Source organism: Pelodiscus sinensis, chromosome 15 (genome assembly GCF_049634645.1).
Source record: "Pelodiscus sinensis isolate JC-2024 chromosome 15, ASM4963464v1, whole genome shotgun sequence".
Classification (NCBI taxonomy): domain Eukaryota; kingdom Metazoa; phylum Chordata; order Testudines; family Trionychidae; genus Pelodiscus; species Pelodiscus sinensis.
In genome coordinates, this window is record NC_134725.1 from 36,825,089 (window position 1) to 36,848,195 (window position 23,107).

General features: G+C 45.4%; 1 protein-coding gene across 6 annotated transcripts in view; it reads right to left on the bottom strand.

Moving 5' to 3' along the window:
* Positions 1–23,107, bottom strand: part of SSH1 (slingshot protein phosphatase 1) — a 77,981-nt gene that overhangs the window by 37,059 nt on the left and 17,815 nt on the right. The window contains exon 1 of one of the 6 annotated variants that reach the window (XM_075898784.1): positions 2,593–3,322. The exons of 2 other annotated variants lie outside the window; for them this stretch is intronic. Coding sequence is in view for 1 of the 4 variants with exons in the window: in XM_075898781.1 (XP_075754896.1) it covers positions 1,516–1,601 (86 nt within the window). In the remaining 3 variants the exon portion in view is untranslated. Of the gene's footprint in view, positions 1–6; positions 2,515–2,592; positions 3,323–23,107 lie in introns of those variants that run through there. 3 more of the 6 variants (XM_075898781.1, XM_075898783.1, XM_075898782.1) reach the window with 3 other exon arrangements.

A 23,107-nucleotide genomic window follows, 5' to 3' on the forward strand; every position in this document is an offset into this window, starting at 1 on the left:
AGCTACCTTCTGCCATAACTGTGCTGGCTCTGCTGTACTAATGGGAGAATAAAGCAGCAAAAAGAATAGAGAGGTATATAAGAAAAGCATCACTAACATGAACAGCTTTGACTTCTAAATACATTCTGGAAGCAGATCTGCTGAGAAAGGTACCACCTGTTAATCATGTTACTGCAACTCAGCCTTCTCCAGCTTAGGGCTGTAAAGTCCTGGTTAATCAATTAACCTGTTAAATGATTAAGCAGAATCCCAGATGGAATCGTTCCAGTCCAGCTGGAGCAGCCCCCAACCCAGAGGGCTGCTGGCTCCTGCCCTCACCCCCGATGTGCAGAGCTGCCACGTGCCCGGCTCCCAACCTGCACAGGGCTGGAGCAGCCCTCTGCCCCCAGCAGGCAGGGGGCTGCTCCCAGGCACCAGTTACTTGTTCACAGCCCTACTCCAGTTGTACATAAGAAGAAAGAACAGTTAAAATAACCCACAGCTAAATACAAAGACTTATTGTCTTGAGAAACTTGTCAAATAATCCAACTCCTTTACATTTCCCTTTGAAAAATGGGAAACGAGCACAGTACAATACACTTCCCCGATCAAACAATGGATGTGAAATCTCTTTCTGAGACAAAAATGAAGCGATGAACACAGGACTTTTCCCCACATTAGTAATTGTAGCTGTGGTGGGTCATCTTTGTGACATTTCCCTCTGCTGTAGTAATGGCAATCAACACATCTCTTATGATAAGGAGGAGAATTTCCAGTTACAGGGCAATGAGAATGTTGTATTATCTAATGCTTATGAGATCATCCCATGTTTCGGGACCAGCATGAAGTCCCACTAAAAGGGCAAACCGCCTGAGATTATTTCTGTGGCATTGTATTCATCTATATGAAAATGACGGTGGAGAAGTCAAACAACTCATTGAATTCAACAGATAATTTAAAGAAAAAAAATTACGCACATTTCCCGGATGGTGGCCCCAGCCTAATAAAAGGCAGCTCTCTACCACTGTCCACTCTCATGTCCCCACATGGATTTCAAATATCCAGTAATCCAGTATATAAGCATGTCAAAGCTCCTCTTTGTGACAACACTTATTTTAGGAGTTTATTAAAATGCAAATGCTGCCCAATGCTGTACCAAAGATATACTCCAAGAACATAGGCTTCCCACACAAGAGGTTTTTCTGTACTTTCTAACATGTCATGCAACTGTTCTAAAATAGTTAACAAATAGAAACAAAACAAAACTGTACATTCCAACTCATTTCTATATTGCTTCTTAAAAAGGAGCACACTTCTTAAACATGTTATTTTGGTAATAGCAACAAAACTCCTTTCCGGACTTCAGTTAACATTATTTCTACCAGACTTAGAGGTTTTTTTAGGCGTTTCTGTAAAATATGTTGTTAAAAATACACACAAAACAATACCCACCGCCATGACACAACAAACCCTAACCTGCTGAGCCTAGTAAGCAACATTTGGTAGCAGAATAAAAAACAAGTGACATGTACATACTAATTCAGGTTTGGTTTCTTTGAACAGCAGAAGCATTGTGCTGGCTCAAGAGACAGGCAGAAGTCAGTAAAACCAAAAAGATTCATAACCAACTGTTCAACTCACATTCTTTTTATTCTAAACCCTTAAAAGAAAAAGAAAGAAAGAAAGAAAGAAAGAAAGAAAGAAAGAAAGAAAGAAAGAAAGAAAGAAAGAAAGAAAGAAAGAAAGAAAGAAAGAAAGAAAGAAAGAAAGAAAGAAAGAAAGAAAGAAAGAAAGAAAGAAAGAAAGAAAGAAAGAAAGAAAGAAAGAAAGAAAGAAAGAAAGAAAGATTGACCGCATATTCTGGGAGAAGCAGAGAAATCTCTTGTCCGTTGATGCTACCCAGGAACTGGATGATATTTTGAGAACACTGTGTCTTCCACTGATATCCTGGCTTGAAAAAGCACTTGTCCTAACATATCCTGATGAAAGAGGTCCATTCAAAGGGGAAAAAACAGCTGAAGCTTGTTTAATCATTTCCCTCCTACAGACTTTTTTTTTCCCCTCTTGAACACTCTGGGAGTAACAGCACATATCAGAAAATGCAAAGCAAAACAGCTGGCCTCCAAATAATGCCAAATTAATTTGGACATCACTAGCTAAAAAGTGTCACACTGACTAATGACTATTTGTTTTTAATATCTAATGTTGCATACCAATACAGCAATATTGCTATAAGAAAAGCATCAGATATAAACTTTAAGTCTTTTATCACTTACAGTATCACTACCAAAGTTTGTTTCGTTCTTTTACACAGTGACACATAAGTAACAGAGATACTAGTAAAACAAAGTCTTCACACAGCTAAGTATTGTTTGTGCAAAAGTTGTTCACAACCATAGTTACTGGCGAAAGCTTCTTACAAAGCCTTGATGAATTGTCCAACGTTTACTACAGGCATGAACCATAATCACATGCTTCTACCTGGCAAGTACCACTGGGCTAAGCAAAGAAGAAGCTGTTCTGTGTATTTTTTTGCCCTGCCAGTCCCTCTCAATTAGCAAATACACCAGATAAAAAACAAAACCATCTTCTTCATTCCCAACAAATTCTCACCAATTCTGTGCTTTTCCAAGCCCTGACTAAATGCAATGCTGAGGTTATCTCACAGTCCAAGTGATATTTGAGGGGCAGGAAGGGTTTTGAGGGCATCAGGAAATTTGGTCTCTATACCCAGCTGTCACTGACTTCCAGCCTGTGACCTTAGGAAATTCACTCATTCCTCTAGATCTCAACTTCCTGGTCAGTTATTGTGGGATAAGAACATGACTGCTCACAGAGCTGCAAGGCAGCATTCACTAGTGTCTGTACCATGCTTTGAGAGCCTCTCGATGAAGGTTCTATCATGTATTACAACTAATAACCTTCTCTGTCAGGGGAGGGTTCTCGAGCCCCCACAACAAAGAACCTAGTGACACAGTGACCCAATATGCTGTTCTAAAGTCATAATAGGGCAAATCCAGAGTAATTTCTGAGAGTTCAAGTCAGCAGGGGAAGCAGCAAAAGCTTATTGGATAGTTGACTAGCCCTCTATCAGAGGCAGCATGTGGGAGGGAGCAGGAGCCAGTGCTGGGGGGAGCTACCTTAAAAGCTGGTTCTCCCCAGCACCATCTCCACGGGAGTCAAAGAGGTAACGGGGACCAGGCATGAGCTGGGAATCAGCTGATTTCCGGCTTGTGCCCAGTCCCAGACACTGTGCCTCTGCCTTTTAAATGTATTAAGTGCTAGCAGCCGCTTAATACATTTAAAAGGCTGGTGTGCAGAGGGGGGACGTGGTGCAAGCCAGGACAGCTGATTCCCAGCTAGAGCCAGGTCCCTGTTGCGCTCCAGCTTTTTTACATTTAAGGCTGGTGCACAGCAGGAGAACCTAGCAGGAGTTGGAAATCAAGTGTTCTAGCTTGCGCCAAGTCTCCCCGCTGCACACCAGCCTTTTAACCCCACTGCATCTTCCCTGCTTATCGACTAGTAGATGGAAAATCCATCAACTAATCAATTATGAACTTTCAATAATGAAATTTAACATCCCTACCTGGGGTATTTCAGTTCTCTGCTTCTTAATGGGAAAGCGTGCATTGTGGTAATGGCTGCTACATCACAACACTGCCTCTTCAAACTCACATTTATCCAACTCCTTCCATCTCAGAGTAAATGACCATACTCACTGCAGAGGTCATTTCATTCTCAAAGGAGTGGCCCTTCCAGAGTAGAAAGCAGCAGGTCCTTAACAGTTTAGGACAGGAGGTAGAAAAACATATCTCATTTAAACTGCAAAAGGAATTTAAGAACATAATCACCAGAGTTTACATTTTTCTAGGATCTCTCAACACTTGCTAAAAGTGTCATGAGATCCTTAAACCACATAATGTTCAGGAACTGTTATTAAGTTTCACTCCAATAACACATCTTTAGCACCACAGAGCCTCCTGGGGCATGATGAACTTATCACTGCATTTGTGGCTGATCCCATCTGATGAATACATTGAGGGTGGCAGGATTCAGATTCAGTTACTCAGAATTGTAATACAAACAAATATGTAATGCAGAGAAGCAAGTGTCGGGAAGACAAACTTACAGCAATACAATTTCTGCTTCTTCAGCCAAGAGGACAATTAAAGTGCACTGACTGCTTTCTTTGGCTTGATAGGAGATACATCACCTGACACTTCCTGGACAAGATATGAGTCTTTGGATAGGGTTTTATGTGATATAGCAGAGTTGGTGGAAAATTAACTTTATAGCTACTCGTTTAAATGTTCCTGTAAAATCTGTGAAATAGAAATTAGAACCCTTTAAAGCAACTGTACTTGCCCTACTTTTAACTAAGCACATCATGCATTTTAAATATTTATTTACTCTGTGTAACACATACCATCACCTCAGTTGTACAGAAAGCCTGGCATGCTCAGTAAAATAAAATAAAATGGAGTCTCTTTTATAGAGCTAGTTGATAGCACTGTTGTTCCCACTTACTGCATAAATACAACAATGTAATATAGACAGATCCAGTCTCTAGTGATCTGTACCGCCATGCTAAAGGCCTGGCTAAAGCTCCTGGGCCAGAAAAAAAGGGATTGTTCAAGGGACTGAATTCAATGTATGTTTTATCCTTCACAAGTGAAATTCTACTGCAGAAACACAGATGTGTGTTAACACACCGCCATGGTGCCAAATACAGGCACACTGTTTAGGGTTCTGAGCATTACACGACAAAGGCCAATTGCCTGCACACAGAAGCACTTTTGCCAGAGCTCCTACTAGAGGGCACTCTGAACATTCAGCCCTACATTTAAAGAGCGGCCCATATCTTGGATGCCCAACCTGATACATCTAAGGCCTGATTTTCAGAGGCGCTGAGTACTTACACTCTGCAGTCTGTGGAAGCTGCCCATGCTCAGCACCACTAAAAAAAACCCAGAACCTACATGTCTTAAATCAAGTATCTAGAAACCCAAGCACCTGAAATGAGGGGATATTTTGAAAACATGTCTGTGCTTTATTATCCGCTCCTGAAAGGGTAAAATTCTTCCCATCTCTTCGGCTGAATTGGGGATTGCTAAAGCAAGTCATACTCAGACTGCCTAAGATGAAGGGACCTAAGGTGTGAGGGATGCTCCAAAGGAAGCCCTGCCGCAAACAGAACCCTCTCATCTTAAAAGGCAGTGGGTCTGGACATACACAAACTTGGCCACATTCATGCAATAGCAAAGGGTTCTTCTAAGAGATGGACAATTCTGTACCCCACAATCTAGTATGCGAGGGGAACAGCAGTGCTTCCCTGGCACCACCATCAGCAGCTCACATCAGATAATGCAAGAAAATGCCAGCTCTCTGGTGTGTTTCAAGTCAAAAAGAGGGCTAGTGGTGAGCAAGAAATCCTGGCAAGTTTTTCTCTGAATGTTTTTGACACTCCAGCAACAAAAGGAGATTCTGAGCCTGTACTGTTTGGCTGAAAGGCGTAGGCTGCATTCACAGCATAAGAATGCTAAGAAGCATTTCAGACACTGTAGGCCATTCACAGCACCAGATACAAACTTTCCTTCGGCACAAAGGGGGAAAAGAAAAATGAAACCAGTCATTAAACCCACCAAAGCTTATTCTCCATTATAAATGGACCTACAGTAATATGTGCTGTGAGCTGGCCCAGTGCGCCTTGAGACTGCCACATCATGTTTCACATACTCATCCCAAGTTCAACCGCAGATGCCAGAGCCACTGGAGGGGGAAGAGCAAAGAAACACATTTACCCCAGTGCTAAAGTGCCACCATTTGGAGCCAAGTAATGTGTCTCATGCAGTCAGTCAGTCTGTCCATTATGGATACAAAGGAATAGGGGTTGCATTTTTAAAAGCACCTAAATCCCATTTTTAAAAATACCATAGTCACTTCAGAGCCTGATTTCCAGAGACTTATGGAATTTCTGCACTTCAGTTAGACACCCGTGCTGGCCTTTGCTAGCTGACTCCAAGTCACAGAGCTGGAGCCCAAGGGACAATTTAACTTAGGGATGTCAATGGTTAACTGGTTAACCAGTAAGCTTCACCCTTACTGGTTGATGCTTACCAGTTACAATTAACCTGCAGCCCAGCCAGGCTGAAGCAGGCCCTGCCTGCAGTGTGCCCAGCCTGGCCAAAGCAGCCCACCCCACCATAAGAGGGGGACACTCCAGCCCAGACAGTCACCAGCCCACCTCCCTTTAAGCAGTTAAATGTTATGTTAGGTTAACTGATTCAATGGCATTTTACAGACCTATTTTAACTGCAGTGTAGCATGGGCTCAGTCTAGCACCCTGACTCTACGTACTTGCGAGACTGGAGTGTCCCAAAGCTTGAACATCTACAGCGCAATTAAACAGCCCCATGAATCTGACTCAGGGCATCTAACTGCAGTGTAGACACACCCAATGGCGCATCAGGCTCTTCTAAAAATTGGGCTTAAACTATTTTGAAAATTTAAACCTGTTTTTTAAATGGCAGCAAGAAGATCGCGCATCAGCTGAGCAGTGTATTATTTCAGCAACATCCTCCTCCCTGCCCCCCTCCCTCACACACACCCCCTGCAAACTCTGCCAAGATTGGCTTCTCGAGATTTCCCTGGCAGCATATTCGCTTACTCCCCTGACTGCTCCTTCCTTTCCCATCTCTCTCAGTCTCTGGTGTGACCTTCCCAACTCTGTTCTGGACTCTTTCATGTGTGCTACCCCACTGATTTGGAGATCTCTGGAAATTTTTCATCACCTTCTTGGACACAGCTCCCTTCACTATTTAGGAAACAAGTGACTGCTGGCAAAGCACATCCTGACCAGCAAGTTGAGATGCTCACAATACATTGCAGTTATCCAACATCCATCACTGAAGATGGCAACAGGATTCACGCATGTTAGGCCTCACAATGCTGCCATAAAATGAGATCACCACCATTCCATAGAGGAGTCAAGCAACGCATACTGGCAGTTTAGTAAACTGGCCAAGACCATGCAGCAAGTCAGTTACACAGCAGGGACCTGAACCCAGGAGACATCACAACCCTCTATTAATAGGCAATACCCTGGCTTGTTTAAGGCCATACATGTGGCACTGCACTGACAATGTCATTCACCCACTCAGCATAGTCCCTCACTGGCCTTCCAGTGCCTTCTACACCATATTCAGACTCATGACGGTTCCCTCCAAGACCCTCCATAGTTTATCTTCTTCCACTTCCTCCACATCCCCACTCATTCCAAGCACCTCATCAGATTGCACCCCACGTGTTTCTTTCTCCCCATGCTGCCAAGCTTCCACATCTCAAAACACATGTTTTCCAGGAAGCCAAAAGGTAGTGGCACAGTATTATAGACCGGGTAACTATAGGCCTGTTAATTTGACATCTGTAGTATGCAAGGTCTTGGGAAAAAAATGGAAGGAGAAAATAGTTAGGGACATTGAGGTTAATGGCAATTGGGACAAATTACAACATGGTTTTACAAAAGGTACATCATGCCAAACCAACCTGATCTCCTTTTTTGAGAAAGTAACAGATTTTTTAGATAAAGGAAATGCAATGGATCTAATCTACCTTGATTTTAATAAGGCATTTGATACAGTACCACATGGGGAATTATTGGTTAAACTGGAAAAGATGGGGATCAATATGAAAATTGAGAGGTAGATAAGCAACTAGTTAAAGGGGAGATTACAGCAGGTCATACTAAAAGGTGAACTGTCAGGTTGGAGGAAGGTTACTAGCGGAGTTCCTCAAGGATCAGTTTTGGGACCAATCTTATTTAATCTTTTTATTACTGACCTTTTTATTACTGGCACCAAAAGTGGGAGTGTACTAATAAAGTTTGCAGATGACACAAAGTTGGGAGGTATTGCCAATTCAGAAAAGGATTGGGGGATATCATACAGGAAGATCAGGATGATCTTGTAAATTGGAGTGATAGTAATAGGATGAAATTTAATAGTGAGAAGTGTAAGGTTATGCATTTAGGGATTAATTACAAGAATTTTAGTTATAAGCTGGGGACACATCAGTTGGAAGTGACGGAAGAGAAGGACCTCAGAGTACTGGCTGATCACAGGATGACTATGAGCCGCCAATGTGACATAGCCATGAAAAAGGCTAATACGGTCTTGGGATGCATTAGGTGAGGTATTTCCAGTAGGGATAAGGAGGTGTTAGTGCCGTTATACAAGGCATTGGTGAGACCCCATTTGGAATACCGTATGCAGTTCTGGTCTCCTATGTTTAAGAAGGATGAATTCAAACTGGAACAGGTACAAAGAAGGGCCACTAGGATGATCCGAGGAATGGAAAACCTGTCTTATGAAAGGAGACTCAAGGAGCTTGGCTTGCTTACCTTAACCAAAAGAAGGCTGAGGGGAGACATGATTGCTCTCTTTAAATATATTGGAGGGAGAAATACCAGGGAGGGAGAGGAATTATTTAAGCTCAATACCAATGTGGACAAAAGAACAAATGAATAGAAACTGGGTATTAGGAAGTTTAACTTGAAATTAGACGAAGGTTTCTAACCATTAAAGGAGTGAAGTTCTGGAACCGCCTTCCAAGGGAAGTAGTGGGGGCAAAAGACCTATCTGGCTTCAAGATTAAGCTAGATGGGTTTATAAAAAGGGATGGTTTGATGAGATAACATGATCTTGGTAACTAATTGACCTTTCACTATCAGTGGTAAATAGGCCAATGGAGGGATCATAGGAGTTACTATAGAGAACTTTTCCTGGGTGTCCGGCTGGTGAGTCTTGCCCACATGCTCAGGCTTCAGCTGATCGCCATATATGCGGTTGGGAAGGAATTTTCCTCCAGGGTAGATTGGCAGAGGCTCTGGAGGTTTTTCGCCTTCCTCTGTAGCATGGGGCACGGATCATTTGCTGGAGGATTCTCTGCATCTTGGGGTCCTTAAACCATTTGAGGACTTCAATATCTGAGATGTAGGTGAGAGGATTATTCCAGGAGTGGATGGGTGAGATTCTGTGGCCTGCACTGTGCAGGGGGTCGGACTAGATGATCATAATGATCCCTTCTGACCTTAAAGTCTATGAGCCTTCCTCCAAACTTCTCCTTGTGTTTGTCATCCCTCCCCACTGTTCTTGTCTCAACTTGCTGGCTGCAAGCTCTCTGGGCCAGGGTCTCTGCCCTCATTTGCACAGTATGCACATCTACAGTGCTATGCAAGGAATAAATACTAACTCTCCTGCAGGCAGATTTGAAAGAGAGTGACTAGCCTCCCTGTCAATCTCAAGGACACACATCACTGTGCCCCTGCTTAGCAAGAGAACCTCACCCTGAATCACTCACAGAGAATAACAGTGTTGGCCAAGTGCTAGTCCAGGCTGAAGTTAGCATGCTCAGAGGGATTCGTGAAATGACGCCAACAATCCAACTCCCAATGCCATCAGAGAGCCAGAGCTCTGTGCTCCAATTCTGCCCCTCTTACTCGAAAAAGTGAGGCAAGCTCTGCAAAACGAGCACACTCCGCTCCTAGTGGAAAGGGGCAACCCGGGTTGCTTCCCAAGGCAACAAAAGAGCTTCTCTAGTTGGCCCCTCAAGCTACAGCTGGATCTGAATGCAGCGAAGGGATGGTGGAAAAACCCTTGGGGTTCCAAGAGGAACACAAAAATAAGATAGCAGAGGGACTACAAATGGCTAGAGAAGAGAAAAATTCTAAGAATCCCCCATACATCAGCGGGTGAAAAGCCAAGCAAAATTATAGGCTGTTTTACAAGAAAAGAAAAATGACTCATTGTGCCCTTCTCATTAATAACACAGTTCAAAAAGGCAAGAGACCCATCACAGAATCAGGCAAGTATGCAACAGACTTGGAACAAATGTTTTTAATTGAAATTACCATTTCTAAGCTTCCCGCTGAAAAATGACATCGTTTGTGACACCAGCTGTCTCAGAGCCCTGTGTCAGACATGTTAAAAGTGTCCCTGCTTGCATTAGTGCTCATTAAACAATAATAAACAAGCTGTGCTTTTCCTTTTTAAACATTAACCCTTAAGATGGCGAGGAGTCCTGTGGCACCTTATAGACTAACTGAAGTGTAGGAGCATAAGCTTTCGTAGGCACTTAAAGTGGGTCTTTGCCCACGAAAGCTTATGCTCCTACACTTCAGTTAGTCTATAAGGTGCCACAGGACTCCTCGTCGCTTTTGCAGATTCAGACTAACACGGCTACCCCTCTGATACTTAACCCTTAAGATGACATTTTACTCTATGGGTACAAACACCATGGCATTCATGTGGCTGGCTGGCTACAACGCATCAGCATTCTAGCATGGGTGTAAGCACAAAACGAGGAAAGGGGACTCCTCAGTGCTGTGTACAACTTTTCAGCCACACATTTTCAGCCTAACCATCTAATAATTCAGAATAGATCAGTATGGATTTGCTTTATGCAGCTATATTTTAACTGCTACCCACCTGCTCATGTAGCTAGCTAGGTGTGGGCAAAGCACATCTCCAGTGACATCCCCTGCACTGTATCATGCTCCAGCATCATCTAAAGAGATCTGGGTAGAAGCTGGCAGCACAGCTGTAGGGAGGGGACTATCAGTGAGTTAAACAAAACAAAGCAAAGCCTCAGTGGGGCAGCTTTGATGATGATGATTGATGATGATGCCCTGGTAGTCTGTAGCATGCCAGCTAGTCACAAGGTGCTGGCTTGCCTCCTCGTTCCCAGCTAACAGACTGCATTAAAAGACATTCAATGCTGTTCTAGTGTTTTGCCAATTGCTAAAGATACCATGAGGTTGTGTCAGGGAAGACCACACAACTGGGAATGGCAGGAGAGGCACCCAGTAAGGATGTTAAGAAGTGGGTAACTGATTAATCATGTACTCAATATAATTTCTATGGAGTATACAAGTAGTTGACAAGGGGCCCTGCTGCGACTCTGCAGGAGGAGCTGGACTCACACGCAGCCTGGATCCGCCTACATTTAAACTGCAGAGCTGCAGAAGGGGTTGGTCCCATAGCTGGAACAAACCGGGGCTGCTGAGTCCCGGCTTGCGTCAGATCCCAGATCTATCCCACTGCAGCTCTGCCTTTTAAATGTAGTAAAAGAACAAGAAGGTGAATAATAGTTTCCAGGGTTAAGAAAAAAGCCCACAAATAGAACAAGGAATGGTCAGCCACTACATAGACAGACAACAGTGGCAAGAGTGACTGAAAACCCTATGACCACCAGCAGGGAATTTGCCCAGAAAAATGCAGAGTTGATGGGTTTTAGAATAATTCCAAAAATGGTAGCAGAAGCCATGATGTATTTGACACATCAGTGATGCATACAAAGTAAATACCAGCAAAATCATGCAAAAAAGCCTCTAGCCCAGCTCATCCAAAGCCAACACACTTCCTAGTGGCACACCACAGAGGCTCCGGAGACTGTTTTGAAATGCTCCATGCAGTTGGCCCCGGGCTCTATACAGTACTGCCACTTTGAAGCACCCCATCTCTTCTCCCTGTCTTGCTGCCTCTTTCTGACAGAGGTAGCAAGGAAGGAGGAACCAACTAGTTGATTAGCCATTCACATCCTTAGCTTGAGCCACGCTGCCACTGAAGTTATTAGGAGCTGAGAGCACTCTGCACCCCTCTGAATACTACATGAAGCATCTTCAAAATCAATCTCTATCAGAGGGCATCAGCTACAGGCAGGGCATTCTCTACTAGGCCTTTTTGCTGCTGGAACCAGCCAATACCAAATGCCCAAATCTAGTCTGGTCCTCATGTAAACACTATTTAGGGGAAAGCACCGGGTTTGACTAGGAGGGATCAGGGTATACTTCCTGCTCCAAATTACAGATAGTTTGCATTGATTTACTTTTGCTGAATGAGAGCATAGTATCAGAGTGGAGTGGGGACAGCAGCAGAGAGGCATCTTCTTTGTATTTAAGAGTGAATAAAAATGGATGCAGTTTGCTGCCTTTTAGCATTTCTTTCCTATTAGAGGCAGGTCCTGATTGGTCTGTTCCCCTTCTGATCCTGTAATCTAGCATGGTGCTGTTGCTTTGCCATTTCTGCAGCAAAGGAAGGATCTTGTTTAAATCTCGTCTAAAGAAAAACAAACAAACAATGCCCTTTTCATTTAAATTAAACAAAACCCACGAAGACTCCCTGTTCATATTGGCTACGTCTACATTGGCCCCTTTTCCGGAAGGGGCATGGTAATTTTTGAAATCGCAATAGGGAAATGCGCGGGGGATTTAAATATCCCCCGCGGCATTTAAATAAAAATGTCCGCCGCTTTTTTCCGGCTTTTAGAAAAGCCGGAAAAGAGCGTCTACACTGGCCCCGATCCTCCGGAATAAGATCCTCCGGAAAAGGGCGCTTTTTCCGGAGGATCAGGGCCAGTGTAGACGCTCTTTTCCGGCTTTTCTAAAAGCCGGAAAAAAGCGGCGGACATTTTTATTTAAATGCCACAGGGGATATTTAAATCCCCCGCGCATTTCCCTATTGCGATTTCAAAAATTACCATGCCCCTTCCGGAAAAGGGGCCAATGTAAACGTAGCCATTAGGTTTATCTACAACTGTTTTTTAAAACGCTAGACAAATATGCTGCCCAAGCCTAGAAAAAGGTTCTAGCTCAGAGCCTTTTTGTAAAAATGGTGACTATCTTTTATGTTGCAGGGATGGGCTTCCTGAAAGAAGTGATCTTGTAGGGGGCATCAGAAGCTGCCCATTATCCTACCACACCTGACATCTGAAGGTCAGTTCTGTGGACTGGAAATGGAATGGCAGCATGGAACCTCCTGCTGAAACTCTGCCCATGCCTATATTACCACACAGTGTTGCTGCAAGCATGTGCCCAATGGAGACACTGTTTTCCAGGCTGTTTTTTTTAAACAGGAGCTTTTTCCTACTCCCATTTCTGCAATAGACAGCGCAGAACGCAAAGTCCTAATTACAACTTTCCCAGTTTCCAAGGCCAGACCACAGGGCAGACAGTTTCAAATGGTCAGGAGCCTGAGAACGCATTTCCCCATTGTATGGCACATGCTACGGCAGGCTGCTGCAGCCTTGTCAGGATATGATTCAGCATCCTGTTTTGAACATTTAATACATTCGGCAACTTCTGCCTCTGGATGGCCCACCAACTCACTTTAAGGCAATAAATGTAGCAAGCTACCTAGACAAGTACACAGTGAGGCTACTGTCTTCCCAAATAAATCCTCAAACCAGCCAATGTTCCCTCTGATTTTTCCATGTGCAAAAAAAAAAAAAAAAAAAAAAAAAAAAAAATTATTGACATGTGCTCCCACCATTAGAAACACGCATCTGTGGACACTCTGCTAATCAGCTGGGCAGCACCTGACTCTCCTGGGTGGCCGCCCACAGCTTACAGGGAACATAGAAGACAGCCACCTTGGCCTACATGAGTCCCTACACCTTCCCCAGCCCAAAGGTTTAGAATTAGTCAGGTCTGTTGTTAAAATACAACTCATCTATTCTCTTCTCACTGCCTGCACACAATTCCTTATACAGGCAGTCCCGGAGTTACGCGGATCCGACTTACATCCGATCCGCAGTTACGAACGGGGCTTTTCTCTCCCCGGAGGACGCGAGCGGCGGGACACCCAGATGCGCCGCGGTCCCGCCATCCGCGTCCTCCGGGGCGAGAAAAGCTGCTCCGCATCTCCCTGGTCTGCTGGCGGGGAGCCCCCCCCAGCAGACCAGGGAGACGGGGAGCAAAACCTTGGAGGACGCCAGCAGCGGGACAGTCGTGGCGCGTCTGGGCTGTCCCGCTGCCTGCATGTTCCGCGGCTTTGCTCCGCGTCTCCCTGGTCTGCTAGGGGGAGGCTCCCCCCCAGCAGACCAGGGAGACGTGGAGCAAAGCCGCGGAGGATGCGGGCAGGACCAGCGGCGTGTCTCGGCGGTTCCGCCACCCGCGTCTCCCTGGTCTGCTGGAGTGGGGGGAGGAAGGGAGGGCGCAGCTAGTGCGCCCCCCCACCCCCATCAGACCAGGCTTTTCTAGCTGACGACGCCTGGGGTAGAGCAGCTGGGGCGCTGCCAGGTTGGTCCCGCAGCGCCGCTCCTCGGCGCTACTGGACCAACCCGGCAACACCCCAGCTGCTCTGCTCCAGGTGTCCCCAAGTCAGCCGCTGCTGAAACTGACCAGCGGCTGACTACAGGAAACCCGAGGCAGAGTTGCTCTACCCTGGGCTTCCTGGAATCAGCCTCTGATCAGTTTCAGCAGCGGCTGACTTGGGGACACCTGGGGTAGAGCAGCTGGGGTGCTGCCGGGTTGGTCTCTGCAGCGCTGAGGTGCGGCGCTGCGGAGACCTACCTGGCAGCGCCCCAGCTGCTCTGTCTCAGGCGTCCAAATTCAGCCGTTGTTGAAACTGATCAGCGGCTGATTCCAGGAAGCCCAGGGCAGAGCAACTCTGCCTAGAGATTCCTGTAGTCAGCTGCTGGTCAGTTTCAGCAGCGGCTGAATCTGTACGCCAGTTCCGACTTACATACAGATTCAACTTAAGAACAAACCTACAGTCCCTATCTTGTACGTAACCCGGGGACTGCCTGTATACTTAGAGGGATGTTTGGCAAGCAGTTTGGATAAAACTATTATGTTAAAAAAGGTGCATAAAGGAGCTAATAAAAATATTTAAGGATACACATCTATGCATTATGGCAAGGGTGGGCAATAAGCCAGACGCAGCTCACCAGGGTTAGCCCTTCACAGGCTGCTGCCGCTATATTTACCTGTATCTCCTTAGGAATGGGCACTTGCAGCTCCCATTGGCTGCAGTTTGCCCATTCCTGGCCAAGGGAAATGGGGAGCCACTGTACGCACCACTACCTAACAGCTCTCTTTGGCTGGGAATAGCGAACTATGGCCAAAGGGCACTGCAAGCACATGGTACCTGTGGAAGTACAGGTAAATACAGCAGCAGCCCACCAGGGACTGCAAAAGCTGCCAGAGCAAAGGGGGCTGTGGGAAGAGTAGCAAGCAGGGGGCGGAGCCCCCTAGTTTAATGTAATATTCTTTTTTAAAAAAAGCTACAACATATTTCTCTGCTTGCTTTGCTCCCAGAAGCACCAGTTTCAGTGTTTAGAACTTCAGAGCTATCTTCCCCAAAGGCACATTCTTTTGGTCAGAATCCTTTGCCATTCTGGGGGCAAATTAATGTGCATTTTTATTGCTTTAGCTTTCTACTCTTCTTCCTCCCTCAAAGCAGAGCTGCTAGAAGAGTTGTATGAGCATCCAGCTGACAAAGAGAGCAGATCCTCATGAAGGTTTACCGCTTTTCCAAGGACACACTATAAAAACATAGCCCCAAGTTTGATACAAGTTTGGAGGTGCCCTTATGTGTTTAGGATAACTGGAATGGAAGGAGGGAAAGTCATCCAAGCTCATCTACAGCCTGCCTCGGAGATCTATTTCAGAGTAGGGATGTGAAGGACAAAATGGTTACCGGATAGTTGACAGGCAAGTCATCTAGTCGCTCCCCACCCCACCCCCTTGCTGCCTCTATCAGAAAGAGGCAGCAAGGTAGGGGAAGAGCTGAAGCCTGGGGCCAGATGCCGGGCTTCACACAGCGCTGCCGTTTTGAAACACCGCATGCAGCCTGAGGCTAGTTGAGGTGTCCCCAGGCTGCATGCGGTATTTCAAAGTGGCCGCATCGTGTGGAGCCCAGGATTAGCTGGGTACTCCCCCGCTGACCCCAGGCTCCGTGCGGCACTGCCGCTTTGAAACACCACAGGGAGCCCGGCGTCAGGACGCACGCAGAATTTCCAAGCATCAGCGTTGCGTGGAGCCTGGGAAAGCTGTGCACAGAGCTTTCGCCTTTGAAGTGTATCAACAGCAAAATGCATTGACTAGTCAATTAGTCAGTATTTAACATCCCTATTTCAGAGTTGCCCATTAGGAGACCCTGTGTTTGGTCTCCCTTCACTTTCCAAGCCCAGTGCCTCCCCGACACAATTCCAGAGTGTGTCCATCAGGCTCAGTAGAGTTTCAGACAGCCACATGGCTCTTGAAAGAAACTCTGGGACCTCAGAAGCATTGCGCACCCATTTCAGACCCAGCCCCTACTCCTCAGTCTGTGAGGAAGTCAAGACACAATGCAGAGACTGTTACGAGACTGCGTTCTACAGGGACACAAGATCGGAAGGGACATTCTGGATCATCTACCTCAGTACCTACTATGGCAGGGACATATAATAACTTTATCAAGCCCTCTCTGAAAATTAGTTAGGCTGTTTACATTCTCTCCCCCTATAAGTGGGTGGCTCCAGAACCTCCCTCTTTTAAACCTTCTGCTAATTTCCAGCCTAAATTCACGGTCAGTGTATACCCATTGTCACCATTGTCCTTCAGCTTAAAAGCTCATCTCCTTCCCTCTTATCTTCCACTTGATGTATTAACAGAGAGCAACCAGATCTCCTTTCAGCCTTTATTTTTCAGCATGCTAATCACAAGGTAAGTTAACCTGTGGCAATCCAATCCATGTGAGCATAAACCTGTTACTGTGCAAACAGACAGAGGGGCTGCTTCTGGCATCTACAAAGGCGAGGTGACCCAGGCTCTCTCACTGTCAAAGGAGCTACCTCCTACAGCTGAATTTAATGCTGTCAACAACAAAACAATTATTTTGAGATCTCCAGACAAGAACACAAGTGTTATGTGCCCAGGCCTCAACACACATTACAGACTTGCCATCATCGCAATCAGTGTCTGAAGGCTCCCATGCAGTTGTCTCTCTTCAACCACAACCAGCATGTTACTGAAAACCCTGTAATTGTGAGCAATATGTGATGACTCGATAAACAAACTTAATATATATTTATAATTAAGACAGTGATTTTCTGGATGTTTTGGCCAAGTGTATTTGAGCAATAGCTACTATTCATAATGGGGCTGGCTATGTGAAACATTTTCCTTGATTTAGGACAAGACAACTTATCATTGTGGGTGATAAAGAGAACAGGTGAAGTGTAATTAGATGAATTATCTATATTACAGGATTCGCTTTATGACTTTCCAAGTGACACACTCTCCCAAATGCCAAGTCACAACAGGGTAAAATCTGGTTTCGAATTTAGGTGACTAGTATTAAGAAACAACTAACCATCTCCTCCGGAGCTGTTTGATACAAATGGGTTCTTCCTATGCTACTCCCTTGACCTCACTGAGGGAGCCTGAGTGTAACGGAGCAGAATCTGCTCTAAAGCCACCTGACCACAGAGATGCTGAGCACTCATCAGCCCACTGATGTCTATTGGCCTTGATCCTGCAAAGTCATGTTGAGATAGACCTGTGCAGGACCCATGGATCCTGAAAACTGCTTGGGAGGAGGGCTGATCATTGTAACAACGAGGGTATGTTTGCAGGTTTTGCAGCACACAAACCAGGACACACCTATGCCAGGCCTTGGCAGAACAGATGCAAAACCTTCAGGCATGGTGCTACTGCTATAATGATCAACTCCCTTCTAGAACCATAGGTCTTGCACACACATATGATAATATGTGGTGTAACTCATCCAGGGCATTAAATGATCCAATACCACCTACATAGGTAAAACCAAACAATTGCTTTGCTCCCAAATGAACTGATTCAGAAAAATGATAAAAGGCAAAAACACAGTAGCACCTGCAGGTGAACACTTTTCATTAGACCATCACTCTACTCCGGGCCTACAAGTCCTCGTCCTCAATGGAAACCTGCACCACACTTTCAAAAGACGAGCCTGGGAGCTGAAATTCATTACTCTGCTAGACATTAAAAATCCTGGACTGAATAGACCAGGGCTACTCAACTTTGGAAGCCTTGGGGGCAACAATGATAGTCACAGCACATGCCGAGGGCCTCAACTTAAATGTGGTTGTATGTACATGCAAATATATATTCAAATAGCTTCTTTCACACTAACAGGCATGAATACAAATATTAAGCCATAAGCCATGGCACCAAACATGGCCAGTGTGAGCCAGGCAGCACCTCTCAGACTCTGCCCACAAGACTAAGCAGCCAGCACTTCCCACAGTGCCCCAGCGCTCCCAGCACCTTTTTGCTGGGGGCTAGAAAGGACAACATCCTGTACTCATCTGTTCCAGCCAGCCCGTCTGCTTGCATCTTTCAATGCTCACCCCACCTGGGAGATTGTGCAGCGTATTCCCAGTGGAGGCCATGTTCAAAGGATCTCACCCACAGGTGTTGAGCAACGCATAAACCCAAACTGCAATGCAGGCTGCAAACAAACAGGTCACAGGCCGTGTGTTGAGTAGCCCTGGAATAGAACCTGGATCTGCAGTTTATTATAGCAATCTGTAACCAACCAACCTCCTCATTGTTTTGTCCCATGACTACCGAGGAGTTAGTGGGCCACTTCACCTAGAGTGGTCCCTTAGAATATGTGCTAAGAATGTATGCTACACAATCTATGCATCCTGTATTTGGCTATGACAGAAACTGGTTCAATAAAAGATATTACCTCATCCATCTTGTCTCTAAAATCCTGGGACCAAAACAGCAACAATATGGGGCTGTCGTGAAGTCCAAAGAGGAGCTAGAAGTGTAGCTGCTATCCTTTTGTGGCAGTGGCCATGTGAGGAAGAAGAGAACCTTCAGCATTATAGAAAGAACCTGGTGGTATGAAAACACCAAGACAACTGTCCTATGGCAAATGAAAATTTTGATATTTCTGCAGTGAATGACAAATCTGTTTAGCTAATTTATGAAAAAGTCATAAATGTGTAATAGCTGATAAACCCTGTATCAGGAAAATTCACCGAACCCTGGCAGACAAATGGTTTTATATTCCAGCCTGTCTTCCTTCTTCTGATTGCTAGGATCCTATTATGTCTTTTAAGTCATTGCAGAATCAAACCCTATTCCCACTACATGTAACAGCATTGCTGTCATGTCAGTCTCCCTCAGTCCAAGATCTCAGTGTTAAGACAAATCAGTGCCAGCATCTCCTGCAGCGAATACAGCCCAGGGCTTTTGACTGCTTCTGCATCAAAAGTACAATAAAGTTGAACAACTCTGCCACCCTATGGGCACAATGTAGAGTCTCTGTTACATGGCTCTAAAAAAGGCACCTTATGAAAGGGGAGACAAACTCCTTCTGTGCAAAGGGTTATTATCCATTTTACATGTTATTTCATGGGCCATGGTGCCACATATACTCCCTCAAACCTTGGCAGAAATCTCACTCATCAACAATAGAAACTTGGACAAAGACCAAGGGTAGTAACAAATTGTTAAGCCTCAATCCTGCAAATACACATGTAAGCAGCCCATTACACTCTAAGACTCTAAGACCGAGGTCAGCAACCTTTCAGAAGTGGTGGGCCAAGATTTAACTTATTTACTTCTATTTACAGATCTGCGTGTCAGAGGGGGGGGGGGGCAGGCTGGGTACACTGACATTTTCTGAACCAGCTGCAGTTAGGGAGAACAGTTTAATTTCAATTATTTAAACAGATTAAGCATTTTAAGTTTCTCATATTAGTTTATCAAACTTCATTTTAAATAAAATAAAAAATTAATTTATGTCCAACGCAAAAGGTTTCAATGTTTTTTTTATTTATGGCAGGGGTGGGGTACCTTTATTGGGTTGAGGGCCACTGACCCACAAAAAAATCAGTTGGAGACCACACAAATGAGAAGCAAAAAAAAAAAAAAAAAAACTCCTCAAAAGACCCCAACCCTCACTCATGTGGCCCCCAATATAGACACCTCATTCCTCTGGTGTTGCAGCCCCACAGGGCAAGGGGAAGGGACAGGGAGGACTGAGGTTCAAGGGTTTCCATGGGCCAGATTTACTTTTCTGGGGTTACAGTGTCAGTAGATTTTATGAATCTCCTTAGTCTCTGGGGTGGAAACAAAAATGAGGGGGTCAGTGTGTGGGTCAGGGCTGCCAGTGGGGGGGGGGCGGGGTAGTGATGGGGAGCAGAATCTGAGTGGAAGGAGGGGTGCAGAAGGGAGAAAGGTTGCAAGGTCTGTATGGGAGATAGGATGCAGAAGCAGGCTGGGAGTAGGGTGTCTGGCCAGGGGCAGGAAACAAGAGTGATGGGAAGGTGCAGTATGTGGCCAGGAGGAAGGGTGCATGAGCAACAGTGGATGCTGGAGCATGGTGGGGGTAGGTGTCTGACCAGGGGGGAGGTACAGGAGCAAAGGAGGGTGTTGGAGCAAGCTGGGGCTGCAGAGTCTGGGAGGGAAGAGGGGAATTTGGGTGCGGGGGTCTGGGCATGGGAGGGAGGGTGCTTACCTGGCTCCGTGTCCTCTTGTAGCATGGAAAGACACCGGACAGCATGCTGCTGTTCTCCAAGAGGGATGGGATAGGAGAGAGAGTTCAGCTCCCCACCTCCATGCAGCGGGGATCCTGACACAGTGGGAGGGTGAAGAAACCTCAACCTTCCCAACTGCTCCCCAGCGGTGTGGGGAGGGTCAGAGAGACAAAGCAGCAGTGCATGGAGTGCTTGGCGCATCCTCTGCCAGGGCCAAGACAGCAGCTCCAAAGCACGGAGGTACAGGAGCAGCTCAGCTGGGTTTTACCTTGGACCTGCCCAGCTCCCCCAGCAGCAGCAGCACCAGATGTACCAAAAGTGACCTGGAGGAGGAGGCGGTGGCTCAGCCAGACCAGGGGCTCAAGGCACCAGAGGCAGGGGGCCACGCAGCATGCGGTAGTGGGGCAGTGGAGTGGCTGAAAAATGCATGACACTGGAAACCAGTCCGGCTGCCCATTGGCGAAGCTCCTGTGGAGCTGCCTTGTGCGCTCTGCGGGGCCGAGGAGGCTGCTGCATTGCACTAGAGGGAAATAGCAGTACATGGAGCTATTTCTCAGTCGATTCTTCCCCACAAGCCAGTGTCCCCATCAAGTATTGAAATGTCCAGCAGGGCTTTCCAGGACATTTCACTTAATGATGGGGACACCTGGGACTGAGTATTTAAAATCAGGACAGTCCAATATGATTGGCATATGGATCCAGTATAGGGAGGCTCGTGTGCCAGTGAAAATCAGCTCACAGGCCACTTATGGCATGCATGCTGCAGGTTGCTGACCCCTGCTCTGAGTGGTGGAGAATTCAGACTTTAGTTCATAAAGTTACAGCTATATGCAGCATTACTCAGTGAAAAAAATATGCAAAATCCCTTTAAGATTGGTATTAATCTCCCCACAAAATTAGGTGATTGGGCAACAAAATGGCAAATACATTTTAATGTTGATAAATGCAAAGTAATGCACATTAGAAAAAATAATCCCAACTATCCATACAAATTCATGGGGACTGATTTAGCTATAACACCTTCCCCCTCCTCCCCCCCCAAGAGAGAGATCTGTGCATCACTGTGGACAGTTCTCTGAAAACATCCACTCAATGGGCAGTGGCAGTCAAAAAGGTAAATTGAATTATAGGAATTAAAAGTCTCAGGGGGGTAGCCATGTTAGTCTCTATCTGAAAAAATGTAAACAACAAATGGTCCTGCAGCACCTTAGAGATTAACAAAAAATGTAGATGATATCTTTGGTATCTTTGCCTCCCTGTCCCTCCGTGGAGATGGTGCTGGGGGAATTCGCTTTTAAGCTGTCTCCCTCCAGCACCAGCTCCGGCTCCCCCCGCTTGCTGCCTCAGAAGTGATTAGATGAGTAGTGACTCGACTACCCAGTAAGTCTAGGCTTATCAGGTAGTCGACTACTCACTTATATCTGTAATAGAAACCTGCCAAATGCAACACAGATATTCCCCAAAGCAGCACTACATCAGGTACATTCAGAAGGCTTTTTGAGACCATATTGATTAGATATATGATTTTGCAAATGAAATTCTGTCATGAGAACCTGACAATAACCCAAAAGAAGAATCTGTCATGAGAACCAGACAATAATCCAAGCAGACTGGAAACAGCCTGCCTATCAAGAGTTAGACCTGCCTTCCTTAGAACTTTGCTGCCTTTGTCTACTTGGACTACTTAAGGACCGCTGATTGCATCATCACTGTGTCCCCATGACAAACAATAATAATTTGTACTTCTGAAGCAACTTTCAGCAAAGGAATCTTTTATAGATATGAATTACTTCTCATAAACCTCCTGGTAGGTTACATATTATTATTTCTATTTTACAAAAGGGTAAACTAAATGTGGTCCCCAATCATACAGTGAATAAATGGCACAGATGGGAAAAGAACCAGGAGCCCAGAATTCTCCTTAGACTTCTAAACACCACTGCCACTAAAAAATAAGAATTGAAAAAAGCTAAAAATTATAAACAGAAGACTTACAAATCAGAGTCCTGCTTAGCAAAATCAAATTCACACTTCCTCTGGTGTATAATAGGGAAAGACACTGACTGGTCAGACTTGTTAGAATGACTGGTAACTCATGTCAAATCACGTTTGAGCCAAACAATACAGGTTGTAATATAGCTGTTTGCAGCTTATCTCATGTTTATAGAGGACATGGCTTCTTAACTTCACTATTTGCATAATAAATAGTGTCCATTCCTCAAAACCCTATCTGCTGCCAAAATTAGAAAATTATATTGGTTCCAAATTAAAACAGCTTTTATGCCAGACTCTCAACATATCTGTGCATCTGCTGGAATCAGCTGGTTTATCAGGTTGTAAAGGGAACTCAAACTTCCAGTATCATGTAGAACAAACACTTTGTGAAATATCTCATGAGCTCAGAGTGTGTGAAGATATAAAAATGCAACTGCAAACAGAAAACAAAACCAACAAATTGCTTAAATGGACATTAAAATGGGGCAGTAAGGCCAAAGAAAAGCAAAAATGAAAACAATAAACCTGTTGAGATTAGGAATGTTAACTATCGGTTAATTGAATAGTCGATTAACCTCATTAATTCTTATTAGTTACTCAACTATTCTGTAGGCCCCAGAGGTGTGGCCAGCAGCCAATGCACTCCAGCCCCATGCCCGAGGAGCCCTCAACCACTCGGTGCTGCTGCCTCTGTATCAGAGGTGTGGGGTGCGAGGTGGGAGCTGGTCGACAAGGGGAAACAGATGAAAAACCAGCTCCCCTCACAGACCAGTTGCCTGTCATCCTGCGCTGCGGCCTCTGATACACAGGCAGCCGTGTGGGGTGGAAGCAGCCC